The 18648-nt window shown below is 45.4% G+C and overlaps 8 protein-coding genes across 8 annotated transcripts; 5 read left to right on the forward strand and 3 right to left on the reverse strand.

The window, feature by feature from the left end:
- Positions 1–519: 519 nt before the first annotated feature.
- Positions 520–1126, forward strand: BJ212DRAFT_1296751 (uncharacterized protein; the record flags this gene model as incomplete). Its single annotated transcript, XM_041332502.1, has 3 exons — positions 520–616; positions 701–807; positions 863–1126. 3 exons carry the CDS (start codon positions 520–522, stop codon positions 1124–1126), a joined length of 468 nt encoding a protein of 155 aa, XP_041197195.1.
- Positions 1127–3037: 1911 nt separating this feature from the next.
- BJ212DRAFT_1211945 (uncharacterized protein) lies at positions 3038–3238 on the forward strand (the record flags this gene model as incomplete). Its single annotated transcript, XM_041329247.1, has 1 exon — positions 3038–3238. A coding segment is annotated over one exon (201 nt), but the record flags the coding sequence as incomplete, so codon positions are not given.
- Positions 3239–3342: 104 nt separating this feature from the next.
- BJ212DRAFT_1211557 (uncharacterized protein) lies at positions 3343–3641 on the forward strand (the record flags this gene model as incomplete). The annotated part of the gene is made up of 2 exons (XM_041329239.1): positions 3343–3491; positions 3536–3641. Coding segments are annotated over 2 exons (255 nt in total), but the record flags the coding sequence as incomplete, so codon positions are not given.
- Positions 3642–6842: 3201 nt separating this feature from the next.
- Positions 6843–7289, forward strand: BJ212DRAFT_1477201 (uncharacterized protein; the record flags this gene model as incomplete). Its single annotated transcript, XM_041339511.1, has 1 exon — positions 6843–7289. One exon carries the CDS (start codon positions 6843–6845, stop codon positions 7287–7289), a length of 447 nt encoding a protein of 148 aa, XP_041197198.1.
- A 539-nt stretch (positions 7290–7828) lies between these two features.
- BJ212DRAFT_1330386 (uncharacterized protein) lies at positions 7829–8974 on the reverse strand. The gene is made up of 4 exons (XM_041334728.1): positions 8781–8974; positions 8678–8730; positions 8301–8626; positions 7829–8253 (listed from the first exon to the last, which is right to left on the reverse strand). The coding sequence occupies exons 1-4, from the start codon at positions 8900–8902 to the stop codon at positions 8143–8145; spliced, it is 612 nt and encodes a 203-aa protein (XP_041197199.1). The 5' UTR covers positions 8903–8974; the 3' UTR covers positions 7829–8142.
- A 1213-nt stretch (positions 8975–10187) lies between these two features.
- Positions 10188–14429, reverse strand: BJ212DRAFT_1263502 (DNA mismatch repair protein MutS; the record flags this gene model as incomplete). The annotated part of the gene is given in 24 exon segments (XM_041330352.1): positions 10188–10377; positions 10434–10529; positions 10579–10896; positions 10916–11031; positions 11081–11118; positions 11168–11211; positions 11302–11345; positions 11394–11411; positions 11467–11629; positions 11680–11866; positions 11915–12002; positions 12143–12246; positions 12301–12382; positions 12436–12543; positions 12597–12656; positions 12711–12788; positions 12839–13086; positions 13136–13212; positions 13267–13302; positions 13356–13471; positions 13523–13797; positions 13853–13933; positions 13982–14079; positions 14206–14429. 24 exon segments carry the CDS (start codon positions 14427–14429, stop codon positions 10188–10190), a joined length of 2889 nt encoding a protein of 962 aa, XP_041197200.1.
- Positions 14430–14789: 360 nt separating this feature from the next.
- BJ212DRAFT_1425425 (band 7 family-domain-containing protein) lies at positions 14790–16596 on the reverse strand. Its single transcript, XM_041337656.1, has 9 exons — positions 16349–16596; positions 16264–16297; positions 16164–16212; positions 16033–16111; positions 15796–15980; positions 15613–15738; positions 15497–15559; positions 15262–15439; positions 14790–15207 (listed from the first exon to the last, which is right to left on the reverse strand). The coding sequence occupies exons 1-9, from the start codon at positions 16515–16517 to the stop codon at positions 15164–15166; spliced, it is 927 nt and encodes a 308-aa protein (XP_041197201.1). The 5' UTR covers positions 16518–16596; the 3' UTR covers positions 14790–15163.
- A 14-nt stretch (positions 16597–16610) lies between these two features.
- On the forward strand, positions 16611–18131 carry BJ212DRAFT_826722 (PQ-loop-domain-containing protein). Its single transcript, XM_041344156.1, has 9 exons — positions 16611–16787; positions 16842–16867; positions 16927–17089; positions 17146–17488; positions 17544–17567; positions 17621–17764; positions 17826–17857; positions 17922–18027; positions 18119–18131. The coding sequence occupies exons 1-8, from the start codon at positions 16755–16757 to the stop codon at positions 17991–17993; spliced, it is 837 nt and encodes a 278-aa protein (XP_041197202.1). The 5' UTR covers positions 16611–16754; the 3' UTR covers positions 17994–18027; positions 18119–18131.
- The last annotated feature ends 517 nt before the right edge of the window (positions 18132–18648 follow it).

Here is an 18648-nt window from a genome sequence, read left to right on the forward strand (position 1 = left end):
GACACAGATAGACTATAGGAATCAATCCTAAGTCTTGGAGGGTGACAAGAGTAGAGATACTCAGGTCCAGAGGACAGGAATGAGCAGAACTAAGATGATATTCGAACTGAGGTGTTACAGAGATTTACAGGAGGTTATATACTATAGGTATCTAATGGAATGGATCACAAATAATGAAATGGAAATGAAGCATAGGTAATGGATCAGTGAGCAGGACAGATATACAGATAACTGAAGTACCGGAGTCAGGGGATTACCGAAAGGAGATGAGCGCTGGTTGTGGATTCAGATGAATTGTGGACCAGACCAGACGAGTGGACAGATTGGATGATGAGATGTTGGATGGGAATAAGATGTGGATTGAATCTGAGATCTGGATATGCAGATATGACAACAGCACTGCTAGGATGCTCTTTGGGAGCGTAGAGTTTTGCAGGCAAGTATAAAATGCATCCTTCATTCCAACCCCTTGCCTCACCATTACATTCTCACAGTGACCCAGGTGGATATGTGCTGGCAATGCTGGCAAAGTACATCATTCTCTCACTCCTCAGCTTCATCCTTGTTATGTCATTTGCATGTCCTGCATGCAATTATACTGCTGTGTCAGCACATGGTCTGTCAATGCACCAGAACTAATGGTGCAAAGGCCTTAGAGCTGTTTCAAATAATGTCATGAATGCCTGCCATGAGTGCCAAGCTCTGCAGCCTCCTCCTGCACTGCATGCTCAGTCAGAAGCTCCCTTACTTGATGAGCCCTCACTCAATGAGGCAAACCAGCCAGAGTTTGAGAATCCTGAGCCGTATGTAAGTGAATGTTTCTTTTGTCAGAGTGATACAGGGTATTCATGCTGCTGTCTAGGAATTGCCAGTACATCATTTGCCCTCACCCCCACCACTGGCACAAGCATCAGGTCTTCCAAATTGCAGGTGGCAACTGCCTGCATGTTACCAAGATGAACTTCCTGCCCTTCCCATCCCCATTCCAATTCCACCTCCAGTAGATGATGTAGCCCATGCCATTCCACAATCTCCTGTTCATTCTGACTCAGGTACTACTGAATCAGAAGGAGAAGTGTGGGTACACACCAAACAGGACACTTTTGACACCTTCCATCCATACTGAGAAACTTTCCATTCCTATGACCCTGAGAACACTTCATTGTTCAATGATGTATGTGATTCTCATACTTTCCAACAGGCCAACAGTTCAAACAAGCAGCCCTGGTATGCGGGCTTAGGTACTGCTATTGAAGCAGTCAATCACACATTTTTCACACCTTTTCTCAATGCTATCACATTTCATCTCATGGACTGGTTTTACAAGTCATCCAGCAGTAACTCTCTGGCTAACTGTTAAGGTTGTGTGCTCAAGGGGGTTGGATCACAAGGGCTTGGCCTCAGCTCATATGCTGTGCCCCTTTCCCGAGTATGTGCCCTTAATTTCTGGGGGCTAGAACAGTCATCCGGAGTTTCTAAGATTTGACTAGGGCGGACAATGGACATCTGGATCTGAAATGTGAGATAAATCTGACAGATGTCCAGATGTTACTTGGACAAGCAGATAAGACTAATCCGGACGAAGTCCAGACAAGAAACTAACAGAAGATAGACTACCCTAAGGTAGAGCTGGAGATGTAGTCTAGGATACAATCCTAAGACTTGGAATATGACAAGAGACTTGGCTTGAGTCTGGAGGATACAGGAATGAGCAGGAACTAAGATGATATTTGAACTGGAGTATTTCCAAGAGTTACAGGAGGTTTATATACTGTAGGTATCATATAGGAATCAGTCAGCAAACATAAAGGCTATGTACAAAGCATATGCAAAGTCTATTAGTAAGTAGGACAGATCACAAATAATAAACACCAGAAATGAAATGTATGTAATGGATCAATAATCAGAAGGGAAACATAGTTAACCAGAGTCCAGAGACAGGGGAAGTCTAAATGGGGTTGGGCACTAATATAGGGTTTGGATTCCAGAAGGAAGATAAAGATAGATCAGATCATTGGAGATCCGGATCTTGGATCCAGATATCCAGAGAAGTGGATTTAGAGTTGAGAGTCTGGAATGGCATATGACACTAATGTTGACTGCCTTGTGCAGGGGGTCATATTGGTGGATGACTTTGAGCATGAGGACCTCAGGGGTTTTTCTGCATTTTGGAAAGCAAAAAGAATGGACCAGGCTGATGAGGACCTAGATTCAAAGCTGTTCAGCACATCTGACAAGTGGCATGAAGCATCTGTGAAGATTAAGCTGCCTGCTGAGAAGCACAAGTATGCATCTGAAGCTGACACACTTGAATGTGCCATGGATGGGCTCTATTACCAGATGCCTCTAGAAGTTATCAGGTCAGCCTACAAGGAAGTTGCTTTGAAATCATTTCACAATGTCCCATACAAACTCTTCTGGTAGCCTGATGAGGGTAAATTTCCAGGATGTATCATTATGAAGATCTACATGGCCAACACTATGCTTGATGAGCATGAGAAGATAAAGGCACAGCCCCATGAACCTGGTTGTCAGCTGGAGACTGTTGTCGCTTCCATCATGCTTTGGTCAGACTCAACACACCTTGCTTCATTTGGACATGCTGCACTATGGCCAATCTATATGTTCATTGGAAATCAATCAAAGTATATCAGGAATTGTCCCTCTGCATTTGCTGCTCATCATCTGGCGTATATCCCAAAGGTTTGCATATGTTTCATGATTGAGTTTGCAAAGTTCACTGACTTGCCTTTGAGTTACCAGACATTGTCCACGAATATTACCACAAATTGTATGGGCAAGCAGCAACAAGCACAGTGCTCACACATCTCAAGTGAGAGCTTATGCAAGCCATTTGGCTGTTTCTCCTTGACAAAGAATTCATGCACACATATGAACATGGTATTGTGGTACAGTTTGCTGATAACGTGAAACGCAGAGTATTTCCTTGATTTCTTACATATGCCACTGACTATCCTGAAAATTAAATACTCTGCCTATGCCACGAAACTAATCAAACACTGATAGGATTCTTCTCACATGCATCAAATTTCTGGGAAATTTTCCCTGTCCATGCTGCCTCATTCCTAAGGAGAAGATTGCCAACCTTGGGATGAAGCTGGATAGACTATGGTGTAAAAGGGATGTGCGATTGGACAACCATGCATGCAGGAGTACCATTGAGAGAGTGTGTGATTGGATCTTTATGAAAGGATGCAACATTGGCAGCACTGTGATTGACAAGTTGCTGGGGCCAATGTCACTGGTACCGACACATGTAAGTTTCAAACTTCATTAAGATAACTTTGACTGATAGAGTCAAAGAATGCATTTTCTGAATGACTATCTAGGTTTGGATTTGACTTCCATTCAATGTTCATGCCTGACTTTATGCACAAATTTGAACTCAGTGTTTGGAAAGGGACTCTCACCCATCTACTACAGATTCTGCATGCATTTGGTGGAGATACTATGACACAGTTCAATGCTAGGTGAGTTCTGTGATCTAATGCATCCAAAGACTAATACTTTGAAGATTTTGGTGTGTGCCAACATTCAGGAGGGACATTATTCAAAAGTTCAGTCAGAATATGTCAAATCTCACCAAACTCACTGTGAGAGATTATGAAGACTTGTTGCAGGTCTGTCCACCCTTTAGTATACTATTAGCTGTCTAACAACCTGATTCATATATAGTGTTGTATTCCAGTAATGGAGGGCTTGCTACCTGATCATGACAAAGTCATTCCCGACTTACTTTTTGAGCTTGCAACCTGGCATGCACTTGGAAAGCTTCAGATGCACACCGAAACAACACTCCATTTCCTTGGCAACTTGACCATCAGACTGGGATGAGCTCTCCACCACTTCAAGCAGTTTACATGTGACTCATTTGTGACACAAGAGCTACCAAAAGAGGCTGCTGCTCAGGGGCACCAAAAACCTGCATATTCTGCCAAGGGGAATTCAAAAGCCATGCCGACAAAGAAAGGGAAAAAGATTGTCACCAAGGGCACTCAACAGCGATTTTTTAACATGTCTACCTACAAGTTACATGCACTTGGCAACTTTGTGAAGTCAATCTGGTTGTTTGGGACAACTGACAATTTTTCAACACAAGTTGTGCACTAATACATACATATCCACTCTTGATTCAAGGTTCTAGTTTTGATGGTGGGGTGAGAGATTGTGGGAATGATCCTGGCGGTAGAGCTGTTGAGAGAAAGAACAAGAAGAAGGGGCAGAGCTAGACCAACAATGGCACTTGGGGTGGATAACCAAGCAGCAATATGAGCAACCAGTGGATTCCAATTGAAGCCAGGCCACTACCTCATCGATATATTCCATGATGATCTATGCTGCTTACTGCTGAGGAATGACAACCACAAACTGATCATACAATGGTCAGCCAGCCATATAAGCATCCCTGGAAATGAGGCAGCAGATGAACAAGCAAAACATGCTGCCCATGGAGAGAGCTCAGAGAATGCCAAACTCCCTACATCCCTCTGTAATGCAGACAACACCCCCATCCTACTCCCATGCAGCAAATCAGCAATAAAGCAGGCCTTTCACAGCACCATTGCACTTGAGACAACATCCACCCTCCAGACATCTCCCAGATACACATGATTCAAAGAGATAGACCCATCTTTCCCCTCCAAAGGTTTCGCAATACTGGCCAAGAAGCTCCCCAGATGCCATGCATCACTGCTAATCCAATTATGAACAGGACATGTACCTTTGAACAAACACCTTCATCACATCTTGAAAGCCCCCTCCCCACTATGCCCATCCTGCCAAGAACAAGAAGAATCAGTTCATCACTATCTCCTTGCCTGCCTGACATACACCAGACAAAGAAGCACTATGAGAGTAGAACTCAGCTGCAAAGTACACCAACTGAAAAATCTGCTAAACAAAGACAAATGCACCAAGTCCCTCTTCAAATTCATCACCTGCACTCGTTGCCTGCTCAGCTCCTTCGGAGACATCACCCCCCCAGAAAAAGATTAGAACCAGACAGAAAGAGTCAGCTAACCAGAAAGCCACTCAAAACCCCATGTCACACCTTCAGATGGCGCCTATCGTCCTCACAAAAGCCTGGACCAATATCATGGACACACATAGATCTCAATGCACATATTATACTAGAACCGTAAATACACTGTAAGTACTGTCCAACATAGGGCCCTGCCCCACAGGACAATAAACAATGACCCAAAAAAAAAAAAAATGGTGGGGTGAACTAGAGCATCACCATGTGAAACACTTTTATGCATGCACTAACAAGATCAAAATTGTGCATGGTATTGCAAAACAGCAGCGCCATGAACGACTCCTTCACAAGCTTCAACAGAAGGCTGCTGCACAATGAGCTGAAGGTCATTTGAACCATGCAGAAAATTCTCCATTGGTTGGTTTTGCTGAAACAGAGTCATTGCCACAGTGTTCTCCAGAGACCTGGTATCAGATTTCAAACTCACACTGTCAATACTGGGACATCACTTCATGGCTGCACAAGAATCGTGAGGACCTTGCAGTGAAGGTATCTATCAGCCTCTGTGGTTTTCAGTGTATCTGATTTTGTGCAGGATTTTTTGCTGTGACTCAAGGACCACATTCTTAGTTGATTTCTTGGCTATGATGATTCTGAGGAGCACACATTTACTGCTGCACAGCAGAACTCGCTCATCATCCCCAACAACAAGATCTATAAACACAAAGTACTCCATGTCAACTACATGACATACAATCTTCAAAGAGCTCAAGATTCACTCAATCCACATACACATGCAGACATCATGCTCCTAGGCAATGAGGAAAGTGAACCTGGCAAACTCACTCCTCACCCATATTGGTATGTGCATATTATTGGCATTTTTCACATATATGCCAGGTATCATGGTTCAGATTCTTGTGACCAGGCTTCATGACATGTCAATTTCCTATGGGTGCACTGGTTCTGTCAAGACTCAAATCATAAATCTGGCTGGGTTGTGCATCAGCTACACCAGATTGGCTTTTATGATGCTAACAAGGTCAGAACAGATGCTTTTGGATTTGTTGACCCTGCACAAGTGATTCATGGTGTCCATGTGATCCCAGGATTTGCACATGGGTCCACTGTGAACCTTCTTCCTCCATCAATTGCTCAACAGCCTTGTGAAGGTGATATGGATTATAGCTGGTACTATGTCAACCAGTTGGTGGTTTTTTGACTTGCAAAACAAATGATTGACTTACATTTTTTTTAGATTTGTAGACTGCTGTTATGAACTCAGATAGAGCATCGTTCTAATAAAGGAATCAAGGGTCAAGGTCAATCAAGGACTAAGCCTTATTGAGTGATGCCTCCCTCAGGAGCAATCATCTAGACTCCTGCAGGATCTAGAGTTCAAATGGGATAATGGCTAGCCTTCTTCCCAAGGAGCTAGAGTTCAAGTATGAAAGAGAACTGAGTAGATTCAAGTTAGAGAAATACAAGCAGTAACTAGGGTTTATATACATAGAGGAATTGTGCACAGACCAAGCTGGGCAAAGGGTAACAGATACTAGGAAAGGAAGGTTTATGGGAAAACAAAGGTATAAGTCAGAGATAAGAGAGACCATGAGGAAACAGCACAGTGAAAAGGAAGTGTTAGAAGTACAGCCATAAGGTGTCCACAGTGATGGTGAGAAAAGAATAGGGGTACTGTAACAACTGCAACATGTTCATGTGGTTCTGTGGTGGTGTTGGACACAAGACCACATGAGAGGCAGCACAAAGTTTCTACAAGGACCGAGATGCACTTGACTCAGTGCCATTTATGAAGGAAAGCGAGCACACTGGTATGTTTTACATGCCAGGTTTACTGATGAATGAGGATACCAACTCAGAGTCTGGCAATGATCGTGGAGATGCACTGACAGATGCAGACATGCACAGCATTAGCAGTTCCAGTGGGGAGCATATGGATTATACAGGAACTCAATCTGAGTTGGACAATGAGCTTGAAGAAGGAGAGAACTCACAGAGTGCTGCTTCCAAGTTCAATACAGATTTGTTTGATGGAGATGAGGAATCAGATGACGGGGCTGATGATGACAGGGATGGCTCAGTATTGGATGACAAGTGCAGCGAGTTTGGTTATGGTGACCTAGAGGAGCAGTTGTTGTTGGATGACAGCTCAGAAGAGGAAGGACTTGAAGGCTCACAAGATAAATTGGATGATGCCATTCTTGGTGCTGAGGATGGAGAGGGTGCTGCAGATACTGAAGAGGATTATGGTGACTATGCTGAGTATTAGAATGCATTGGAAGGACTTGTCTTCAGCTGTGTGAGGGAAGAAATATATTACATTACTTGTATTGATGATTCTTGCATACATACATGTGCGAGTGACGTGGTTATAACATTACTTTGTCATCTGGGAGCCTTACAATGCCTGGCACGACGCCCGCAAGGCCTGTAGCCAGGTTTGGAACTCTACGTCAGGCTTACGGCATTTGCCGAGGCCTTGTCAGCTTGCGCCACTTTTGCTGATGAAGTTGGGCGAAATCGTCTTCCCGAACAGACTCTAAGTTAGCTGATGTCCACTGCCCAGAGCATCCTCGATAACTGTAACAAGGGATTTTTGCATCATCATCGCCAGCTTCAGCATCGGAGTGAGGCTCGGGTGCCTTGTCTTCAAGGCTGTAGAAAATGCTGGTGTTCTTCAATCTCATCACGCCTGAGATTCACTCCGACAGAGGGCCTTCGTAAGAGCCAGTTGCTATTTTCTGAATCTCACACTTCAAGTTGTTGGACTATTTCTGTGTATGTGGCTGAGTGTCATGTTCAAGCTACGGTTGCCTCCATACATGAAAGGCATAGTAGCATAAGTTTGTCAGGAGACAACACGACGAAGCTGTACTTATGGACTTCGTGAGCCAGCATCAGCGTCAGTTCACCACTGACCGCTACTGCATACGATAGTGGTAAGTGCACCCACAGCGGGAGACTTGCATATAGCTAACTTGTAAATACTGCGTGTAGAAAACAGAGAAAAACTTGTCGATGTTCCTCGGAAATATCCAGGACTGCATGTTTCATGACTTCAAAATATGTTCCTACAAAACAACAACAAAGTGTGGTTCGTACAAAGCATTCGATAATCAAGTTCACACATTGTATCGCGTCAGCACGGCGTGGACAAGCCAAAGGTCTGCAACCTTCTTCACTTTATCGATGATCTCTTTGAGGGGACCTGAGCTTACAGCATCCCAGTGTGCCTGTGATGAATAAGCAGGTGACTCTGAGGAACTAATATTGAAATTACCTGCACGCTTTCCCATCCTAACACGCCGTGAACTACGTTGGGCTTATCAACGACAGGTGCCCAGCTCGAGCCGTAGAACTTGGGTGTTCCTTGAAGCTTGGCCTGAAGCTGTTGGACAAGGGGCTCAAGCGCGTTCATACTGACACCCTCTTTGAGAGTGAAAGTGACAAATTCCGTCACTGGAGCAGAAAAGATCTGACTAGTGTTGGAGAACCCAGCAAATGTGTGGGTAGGTCTGCTCGCAAAGACTTGCCGAGAAGCTGATTGTGTAGCCTTGAAAGTGTCTGTCTGATGATATGTGTCATGCGCAGACTTGGAAGTCCACTCTACGAGTAGTTCAACGCAATTGGACGTAGTATGTCGCAAACTTGACTTACCAAAGACCCAAAATGCATTGCTTGGATCCTCCGTCTCGAAACCAAGGTATGCCCTTAATCAATGATAAGCTGGCATGCTTCGAGGATGACTCTAGTGATTCACTTAGAAAACCCTTCAATTTTGTCTACTGAACTTGTGGTCGCAAGCTCAGAAATCAACCGAGCGGGATCCTGGAGGTAGGACGAGGAGGTCTTAAAGTACATAATTTGTGTGACGGGCGCCATTATGAGAGGTGACTGAGAGGGGGCTCGGTAGAAATAACTGTCACTTAGTTTAAGTATGAATGATAGAAGCGGGCCGCGTTCGACCCGCTTGTTCGCTCGAGACTCTTTTTTTGGACTCAACCGGAGCTTGAGCATGTTTTTAGACCGCAATAATAGTGAGAAAAACGATCGACTATCTTCCTTCTTCAAGCTTCGAGGTCTAGCTACGGGAGACTAGGTAATGCTCGAGCATCGAACTAGCTGAGGGGAGGACACGAGACTTCAAAGTACCTTTCTACACAACAACGACAGAATTTGGTCCATACAGAGAATCGACAGTCAAGTTCACATGATTGTAATTATATCGCATCATCGTGGCATGGGCAAGCCAAAGATCAACGACCTTCTTCACTTCATCATATGATGATCTCTTTGGGGGGACCTGAGCATTCAGCATCCGGTGTGCCTGTGGTCGATAAATATGTGACCTGCTGGAACTACTATTAGATTCACCTGTACATTCTCATGCCGTGAACTATGTCAGGCTTATCAATGACAGGCGCCCAGCTCGAGCCGTAGAAGTTTGGTTCCTTGAAGGCTTGGCCTGAAGTCGTTTGACAAGGGGCTGAAGCACGTCCATCTTTTTTGAGAGTGGAAGTGACAAATTCCGTTACAGGGGAAGAAAAGATGCGGAAAAGTTGACAAACGCATGGGTAAGTCTGCTTGCAAAGACTTGTCCAGAGGCTACTTGTGCAGCCTTAAGAGAGTCTGACTGACGATATATGTCGTGTATAGGCTTGGAAGCCCACTCCACCAGTAGTTCGATATCATTGGACCTGGCATGTTGCAGACTTGACCTACCGAAGACTCAGAATGCATTTCTTGAACCCTCCGTCTCGAGACCAATGTATAACCCTTAATTAATCGAAGGTAAGCACGCGCGCTTCGGAGATGACTTGTATTCACTTAGAAAGTCATTCAATTGTATTTGCTACACTTTGGGTCACAAGCTCAGATATCAATGCATCAACTGCAAGGGATCCTGCCGGTAGGACGAAGAGGTCTTGAAGCACATGATCTGTGTGACGGGGGCTATGATGAGAGGCGATTAAGGAGGCTGAGTAGAAATGACTTAGTTTAATAGCAGACTCGGCGGGCCGAAGGTCCATCGGCTGATTCACTCGAGACAAATTTTAGGACAGGAAAATACATATTCCCCCGAGAATTGAGCGAGAAGGCCTTGCTTGTATTTTTCTAGAGTTACAGCGATCCTTACAATGGTATCATGCGCATGGGTAGAATATAGTCATCCATGAGGAGCCCGGCCAAGCGCCTCTACAAGCCTTGGTTTGATGTCTTTTTCATGAGAATCGTTCGTGAGATCCATGGCTAGAAATTTGTAGGTGGCGATCCCAGCAGCCTTGATATTTTCTTGCTCCTCCGCAGTCATTTCCTCCTCCAAAAGCTGACCGAGTTCATGGTCACCCAACAATTTGCTTGACGTACCAGTGAATAATCTCTCCATGAGGTGCGCAAGAGGAAGGAAAACTACCTGACGTACTGCGCACGCTGCGCAATACGGGACGGCAAACCAAACATTGTAGCACATTGAGCTGCATGAGAGTTGCGGGAAAGACCCGGGGAGACACTGATCCATTGGTTAGGTACGTCGATGGTCGTATAAACCCAGAAGATACCGATAAAGATAAGTTATCTTTTCTCCAGGGGCGACAACAGATGTAGGTTCCAGTCGTTCGTGATCGGTTGATTTTGAGTCTCCAGACATCGACACGTCACCGGGGTTGAGGTTGCCTTTGCTTGAAGTGAAAAGGACTTGCATGTGGAGGAATGTGATTGGGAACTTGTGGGGATCGAGCATGTCCTTTTGGAAGACATCGTGGAAATGTGTGGCAGCTAAAACCTTAGGACACTGAGACCCTCGGTTGAGAAGATGCTTGATGACACCGCAAAACAATCCAGTCCCGTCTATGGACAAGTAAGAATCAACAGTTATGCTTGCACCGTGAAGCAAACGAGCCTGCAGGAATCGTCCCCTTTCCGAATTCGTCAAGGAGAATGAGAGATTTTGCGGTACAATTTCGGAGGGCCAGGGAAACCTGGTTGAGATCAATCATAAAAGCAGATTGGGCCTTGCAACTAGTTCAGCATTGGAGGGAATCGGGGATACTGCGAAAATACTTTGGATACTGATTCGCGTGTCTGTATACGAGTAAAGACTGCAGAGAAAAGTTAGTTGACACAGGGCGGAAAAGTCCAGAACGTCACTTTTGTCGACAATTCCCAGGGTGGCAGATACCGCTGGGACAAAACTTCGCAGGGTCATGAAGCACGGAAGCAGCCACGAGTTTCTTACCAGCCGATCTAAGTTGTCATTAATGAGTTACAAGTGGACCGATAACTCGGAACGGTTACTAACCTGGGCCATGTATTGAATTAGAGCAACCTGTATTCATTTTAATACATTCCGGTGTATGAGTGATCAGATCTTTACCTGTTTCAGGTAGACGCTCTGCATTGTGCAAGAGGGAATTTAGCTGATATTGTGACGTGTAACTTGAACCTACTTTTCCACACGCATTCGCGCCAGTGCACAAAACAATGCTGCTATACATTGGCGGGTTGTCAACTTCTGTCTGTGGTTCAGCACTGTCACCGAAACCGATACCAGCTAAAAGCTGAGCATTGTTGGGAACAAAAATGTCGACTACCTGCTCTTGTAAGGGATGTCTTACGAGAGAAGGTCACTAGTGTAGCGAGTAGCATTCCACAATGCTCACCGTCCTTGATCAATGTCGATGATAGGATCCTCTGAGATCTGAGGCCGACAGTAATTGTATGCTCGAGAAGCCTCGGCGAAGGCAAGCAGGCAGTCTAGTTCAGCACAAACGTCACATGTGTGCCTCATCCCTTCACTGCATACAAGGATCCGTTCCAAGAGCTCCTGGACGATCTCTATTTCACGGTCTGTTACCCGTGAGTCTCTTACTGATGAGAAAATATCAAAACTCGCACCGACTATTGATGGGTGGAGATCGCCAATGTGGGTGTCCATGTCTTTGACCTGAATCGCACGATTTCTTGAAATAAGGTTCATGTCAAGCTTACCATGCATCTCTTCCGATTTGAAATACACATGGGCACTGAAAAGACGCCGTTCAGCAACAAAGTCGATCATTGATAAGACTTATCACTCGCTCTGAGGAGAACTGAGCGATTTAGTCAGCCTGTTACATCAGATACGGCAGGGACAACGTCAGGACTCACCTGGAAGCTCCATCCGTCTAGAACATTGATGCCCTCCTCAGACCTCCATTTCTCCTGCATTGGAACGCAGATCAAAAAGCCTGCCGATAGAAACCGTTGAAAATACACTTATACTAGGTTCGAGAATGCATTACCTAGTTGTGGGAAGTATACCACGTTTAGAGACGCCGTATAATCCACAGGAATCTTCTGGCATATTTGTTCAGCGACTTTACACTATAACATGTATAAGCAAAATGACAGCATCTTTGAGATAGTAATAACCCCACCAAGACAGAGTCCAATCCAGCGTAAACGTGTTTCCTCTGATCTAGTTCCTCATCAATGTACGGCCTAACACATATGCGATTCTTGTTGGTAGATTCCTCCCAGTCAATCTAACCAGTGAAGGGGAACATGAGTAAATAGAAATAATGATACAAGCGCTTACTGTCTCGTTGACAGCATTTCCGGTGTCCTTGAAACTCGCAATGTCCAACGATGCAACTAACTAACAGCTGATTTAGTTCAGCTTCTCCTGGCGAGCCACTCATTGATACCATACCTTACGTACAACCTCTACTTGATCACCTCCATGAAGTTCCGCCAGGGCGTCGCGTATCATTGCAGAGTGATATGTGAACTTCGCTTGACGTCGGATTGAATTTGAAGCAAGAACTGGGTGAATCATACCTTCACTAGGCCTTGCCAGTCGCCAACGCTGGCTTTCCCAGATTGTAGGAGCCCGAGGATCCTCGGAATATTCTTGACACCCTTCAAGTGAGTTTGCAAAGTACTCGCAGGTGCTAAGTTTTCCGGATGTAGAAAGCATTCAATAGCGTCATGACGGGCTGCGATAACAGGAATGGACAGAGACGGGCGCATGAGCCAGGTGCGGAGCAATGAACGACCCAAGGGTGTCCGAGTATTGTCAAGAATACCTGTAGCATATTGATGAACGCGACGACATCGAAAGTTGTGACAACAAACCAAAAAGCGACAACCCCTCTTTTGTCTTATCAGAGTGGATGGACGCGTGGCTCTCATTTTCGAATATCTGAAGGGAACTGTGCTCTGCCGGTTAATGTACTCTCAAGGCAACATCCTGATACATCGCTTACAAAAGTGCGTCAGCATTGATATGCATGACCTGATCTCTTTGAAAGGAGTCAACGCGATGCTATATGAAGCGTTCGCGATACCGACTTACATGGTCAACACTTCGATGCCAGAGATGTTGAGCCCCTCGACTCCTGCATCATTATCCAGGTCGCCTGCCGCTCGCTCCCTCGCAAGGTAGTCGAGCAGAGCGCCGAGGCACGAGATCTATAGTTTCACAGATGAGACAAAACATTGCACCCGAGTATCTAGACGCACACAAAGAGAAGACTCCACCGATGCATAGTTGGCCAACCTAATCGCCGCATTCCATCTTTTCATGGTTGGGTCGCCTGCTGCCTGTTTGCGTTTTTGCATAAATTCATATGCGTTTCTTGGCTCAGCGCCTGAATTGCTGTCGGATGACAAACATTGACCAGTATCTTCGGTTGTCAACTCGGAGAGAAAACGGAGCGACAGCAAGCGGTCTCTCCCTCTGTGAGGAGTGAACTCTTTATGTGGCCTGATTTGAAAGACCCCTCCAGAAGCCTCAGCTGAGTCGTTGGATTAAGTACCTGCGCATATATGCAGTGACAGTAGAGAACATACCAAATTTCTGAAGGACCGATATAAATGGGTCATCGGCTTTGGAGCTAGTCAACACTACGTCAGCGTTGCACTGTTCGAGAACTGGTACAGGTTCATATGGGTAAAATGATGAGAAGGATTCGACTCAACGCATGTTCGTAAGATCGAAGTGAACATCCTCTTGCGTATCTTCAAGTACATAGACTATGCACCTAACAGAATCATAGTACGCGCCCGCAACACGTCCTCTAGAGTGACCGCACTTATATGCATTTGGAACACATACTCATTGGACGACTTACGATTGGCAGGAAATCGTCAAGCAGATCTAACTAGATGGTGAGCTCTACGGGACACGACTGTCTTTGCAAAACTTTACCTTTGATGTGCTCGCATCGTCCTCTGAGCTACCATTCTCCATACCTGCTGCAGCTGCCACTGATTCGGAATTGCCCTCCCATCTTACTTTCTTTCGTGGCAGCTGGACGCTCTCTTCAGTGCCAGACTCGGCTGTCTGGTTTTGCTCGTGGTTTTGCGTGCTCTTAGCAACTTTCTTTTTACGGTGATTAGAAAACCTGTTTTGTTTTGTCCTCTTCATATCGTTCCGATGTCTGTCTGTGGATGGTAGTAAGCGGCGAAGCAACAAGTTATGAATTTGTTACGTTACGTACTGTGGGGCTGTTTGGCAAAAGCTTTGGATCCAAACAACTGATATCGTGCCGCCAGTCCTGAGTCCTCGCAAATTATCATTGTCAGGTCTGCAGATCTGAATCATGGCATAGGATGTCATGTGCGGTCCCACTGCTAGCGCCAACACTTCCCTGCATGTCATCCATTCTGTAAATGACCGAAAATCCCGCTTATGCTCTGTATATACTTATCTTTTCATCTGTGTTCCAGTTCAGTGGACTCCGGCTCGAGTTGTCTACGAGAGACGCGCGAGCAGCCAAGCAAATGTGTCAAGAAAGAGGTTGTCATTTAATATAACCATGTATAAAGGAAAAGGCATGTAGCACAAGTCGGGCAAGCGAGTCATCGTAGAAAATTAGACGCATTAATCAGAAGGTCGATCATGCCACGAAATTTTGAAGACGCTTGCGACATTATTCGCATGCCCATGTTTTGTAGTTAACATAGCACGACGCGCGCTGGAGTGGAAAGGATGATGTGATCATGGACAAGAGTGCCACCGAGCCCTCATGCATCATGCTTCACTTCAGATATGTGCGTCCCTGTAGTTTGCAGTTCAATATATAAGCTCATAGTCAACATATGCATTTTTATTAGCAGCGGCGGTGACGATGGTGATGAGATGTGGACCAGGCAATAAGATTACTTCTTTACTTTCAGCAACTCTTTTGTGTCTTCTCCAGTCACTGTAAACGAGTAATTTGTTAGGAGCGGTCATCACAAAGCAGAAGACATCATACCATTCAACAAGAGGCTCTGGGCATCTAACATCACTTTATTTCCTGAGGAGGCCAACATGTTGGCAATATCCCTTGCGGCCTCAAGTCGACGAAGCTCCAGAAATCCTTTGTTCGTGCGCATAGCTTCGCCGATCAACTCAGCACTCTTTGCCTCACCTTGGGCTCGCACTATAATAGACTGCAGAATATGCATCTGAATCAAGAAAAACCGGTAATCGCTACAAGGGAATCTTACCTGCTTTTCTTGAATGGCCTGGTCAACCAAGAAGGCGGCCCTCAAAGCTGTTTGTTGAGCTACCTTTAGGGCGGAATTAACTTTGCAGATGGGCGAAGTAGTACCATATTACTCGCCTGCTTGGCCTCAACAGCATGCGTAAACTCGGGTGAAAATGCCACGTGGGTGATAGACACATCGTCCAGCACCACGTTAAAGCGTAATGCGCGATTTGTTAAGTTTTCACGAATTAATCGGGACACCTTGACACAAAACTCATCGTCAGTTTACCACAGGCAACAGTTGAAAATACTCCGCACCATCTCACGTTGTGTAATAAGCTGACTTGCATTAAACTGTGCGACTACACTTTTGAGAACTTCGTTGACGATAGACGGTAGCACGCGCTCGTCATAGTCTTTTCCTAGTTCGCGGTATATTTGAGGCAGAGCAGATACAGCGGGTCGGGATAGAACTCTGCAAGTGATGTTAACCATTTGCAAATCTACAGTTCCAAAGTAAGCGGGTACAAGCATGCCGCGAACTGCAGACGTCACCTTTCGTGCCAGTCAAACTTGCTACACTCCGAGGCTTCGCGCGAATGTCGAAAACTATTGGAGTCTCGAACCAGGGAACCTGAGGAGCGTAAAAAAACAAATCAAACTGCATTAAAAAGAGTGGTACGGACCATGAGGTGTGTCCCTTCGCTGTACACCTCATCCTTGACACCTTGGAGACTAAAGCAGGATGAGCCATCAACTTAGAAAGCGCGCGACACAACAGCCTACCGAGTATATTTAATAGCTCTGTGGCCACCATCAACTTATTTTAGGTTATTAGAACCCACTACAGAATTCACGACACGAGACACACCATTGAACAAGCTCGCATTCAGAAGAAGTCCACCGCCCACCAACGCGACAATAAGGCCCCCGCCTGCGAGGAAGCGACCTGGACCTCCTGGCATCCCACCACCACCTCCAGACTGACTAGCCCTCTGTAATTGCTGAGCGAATTTTCTGAATGCGTCTTGACTGTTCATAGTGTTGAGTATGCTTTGGAGACTTGTAAAGAAAGTTCAAAGCCTACTGCAGCCAGTGGTGTACGCACACACCGGCATCCGTCACGTGCTCTTTCATGAAATTTCAAATTTCAAACCCAGAAACCCCCAAAAATTATACCTTGATTTAGTCACCTTGATCTCTCCCACTAGCATCTTATCTATTGGTACTGGACACTGAGTGCTGAGCTACCAAGTGACACCACCGGTCAATCATCAATGTTCGAAGAAGGAAATGTAGCTAGCAGTGTCGTGCGTTTTTACATATTTCAATTGACCCTGTGCTGACTTCGAATTTTATTGAAGTTTGGATGGATTTCAATAGCATGCTGGTCAGTGAGGCAAAGAATTCATGTCAAAAAATCAGACTCATCTTGTACAACCTCTACAGGATTGTCGTATATTCTCCTCAGATAATTGAGAATTACCAACTAGAGAGCGGGGAGGGTTTATCTCTCCTTTTCATCTATGTATGGTTGTTGGGTGATGTATGTAATCTTATGGGCGCAGTGATGGCTGGATTGCTGCCTACCGTAATTATTCTTGGAGTTTATGTGAGTTTTATGTGCTACTTGTAAGCTACCTTCCTGATGTCACATTTATCGGTTAGTACACTTTATGCGACACAACATTGCTTTGCCAAGTATATTATTACCGATGGAAGCGGCAAACCGGGCGGCACGTTGTACCTGTGCACATCCCAGGGGAGGTTTCCGAAGAAACTTGCCTTATTGCTGATAATCGCTCGGCGGATCCCTCCGAAAGACCAGGGCCCTCGGTCACGCGAATTTTTGTGCGGTACCTGGCCGCTGTCTCATTCATATCAGCCACTGGTGTGGCGGCGTATTGTATCAGCAATTGGCTTCCCAACGATGATACTTCTCCAGCCCTTCCAGATACGAAGTTGGATTGGCACGTCCAACTAATAGGGTGGACCAGCGCCACTGCTTATCGTGCGTTCTTGTCACACCATGTGTGGATGCCTTCACTTACTATCTTCCTCGACAGTTGGTGCCCGGCTACCGCAAATAGGTCAGTGTCACACACGCATATTGCCAGTCCCACTGTTCTGAATTCCAATGCAGTCAAGAACTTCAAGACCAGATGCGAGGGCCTTGCTCCTGGGTTATTTGTCTTCTCTATCCTAGGAAACATGACATACGCATTATCTATTATTGCTGCATCTCGCGACGCAGACTATCTGATCAGGAATGCAAGTTGGCTAGCAGGTATTTGCTCATGACTTATGTACTTGGTACATGCAGTTGACTAATCGCTTAAATCTTTCAGGTAGTGGTTTGACCATCTTTCTCGATATACTTGTGCGTCCAATCGCTTTCTGCCAAATGGATTTCATCACTCAGACTCTAATCCTCCTAACTTTAGGTGCTCAGCCAGTTCTTCTATTACGGATTTATTTCGGGGCAGAGAGGCTGGATCGATAGAGTTCCGGCGTAAGTGTATCCCCGTTCAGCGTTGCCATTAGACGACCGTACGTTACTGTTTTCCAATAGAATTTTACGAACTTAGGCATACGCTATCTATTGTATCTTTATTTTGGCTGGGCTGACGGAGATGACCAGTGCACGCTCGTGAAACTGATTGTATTGCTATTTTGCCCAGAAAACATCAAGGAGGATGTCTATGGTACAAATGACCCATATCCCTGGATTTTGCAGTTCTTGTTAGTTGTGTGGGAAGGGGATTCGGATCGAACCAGGGACTTTGCACTTTGTTTGAATCTCACCTTGCCTCGTTGCTCTCCTCGTGCCGAATTGCTATTTTGCCGCCGCACGTTGCAAGTTTCATCAAACAATTCCGGATGAAATGTCCTCCTGGAGTAACTTAATACAACATGCTCCTGGCCTCGTGCTAATCTCGACGGACACCGCAAGATCCTATTATTTCGCAGGTACATTCTTATCCGTGCGATCAACTTAAAACCTTCCAGCCTCTCGTCGGATTGGGTCCCCATCTTTCTGTCCGGTCAACTCTGTACGTACCAAGATGATCACAAACACAGGCATGTCCCATCTTAATCATCGATTAACTACGATGACAATTATGAACAGGTGGTGTTTGAAAACGTCCACGGCTAGTCAAGCCGCGTTTT

The sequence above is a fragment of the Suillus subaureus genome, assembly GCF_016647635.1.
Source record: "Suillus subaureus strain MN1 chromosome Unknown BJ212scaffold_5, whole genome shotgun sequence".
Classification (NCBI taxonomy): domain Eukaryota; kingdom Fungi; phylum Basidiomycota; class Agaricomycetes; order Boletales; family Suillaceae; genus Suillus; species Suillus subaureus.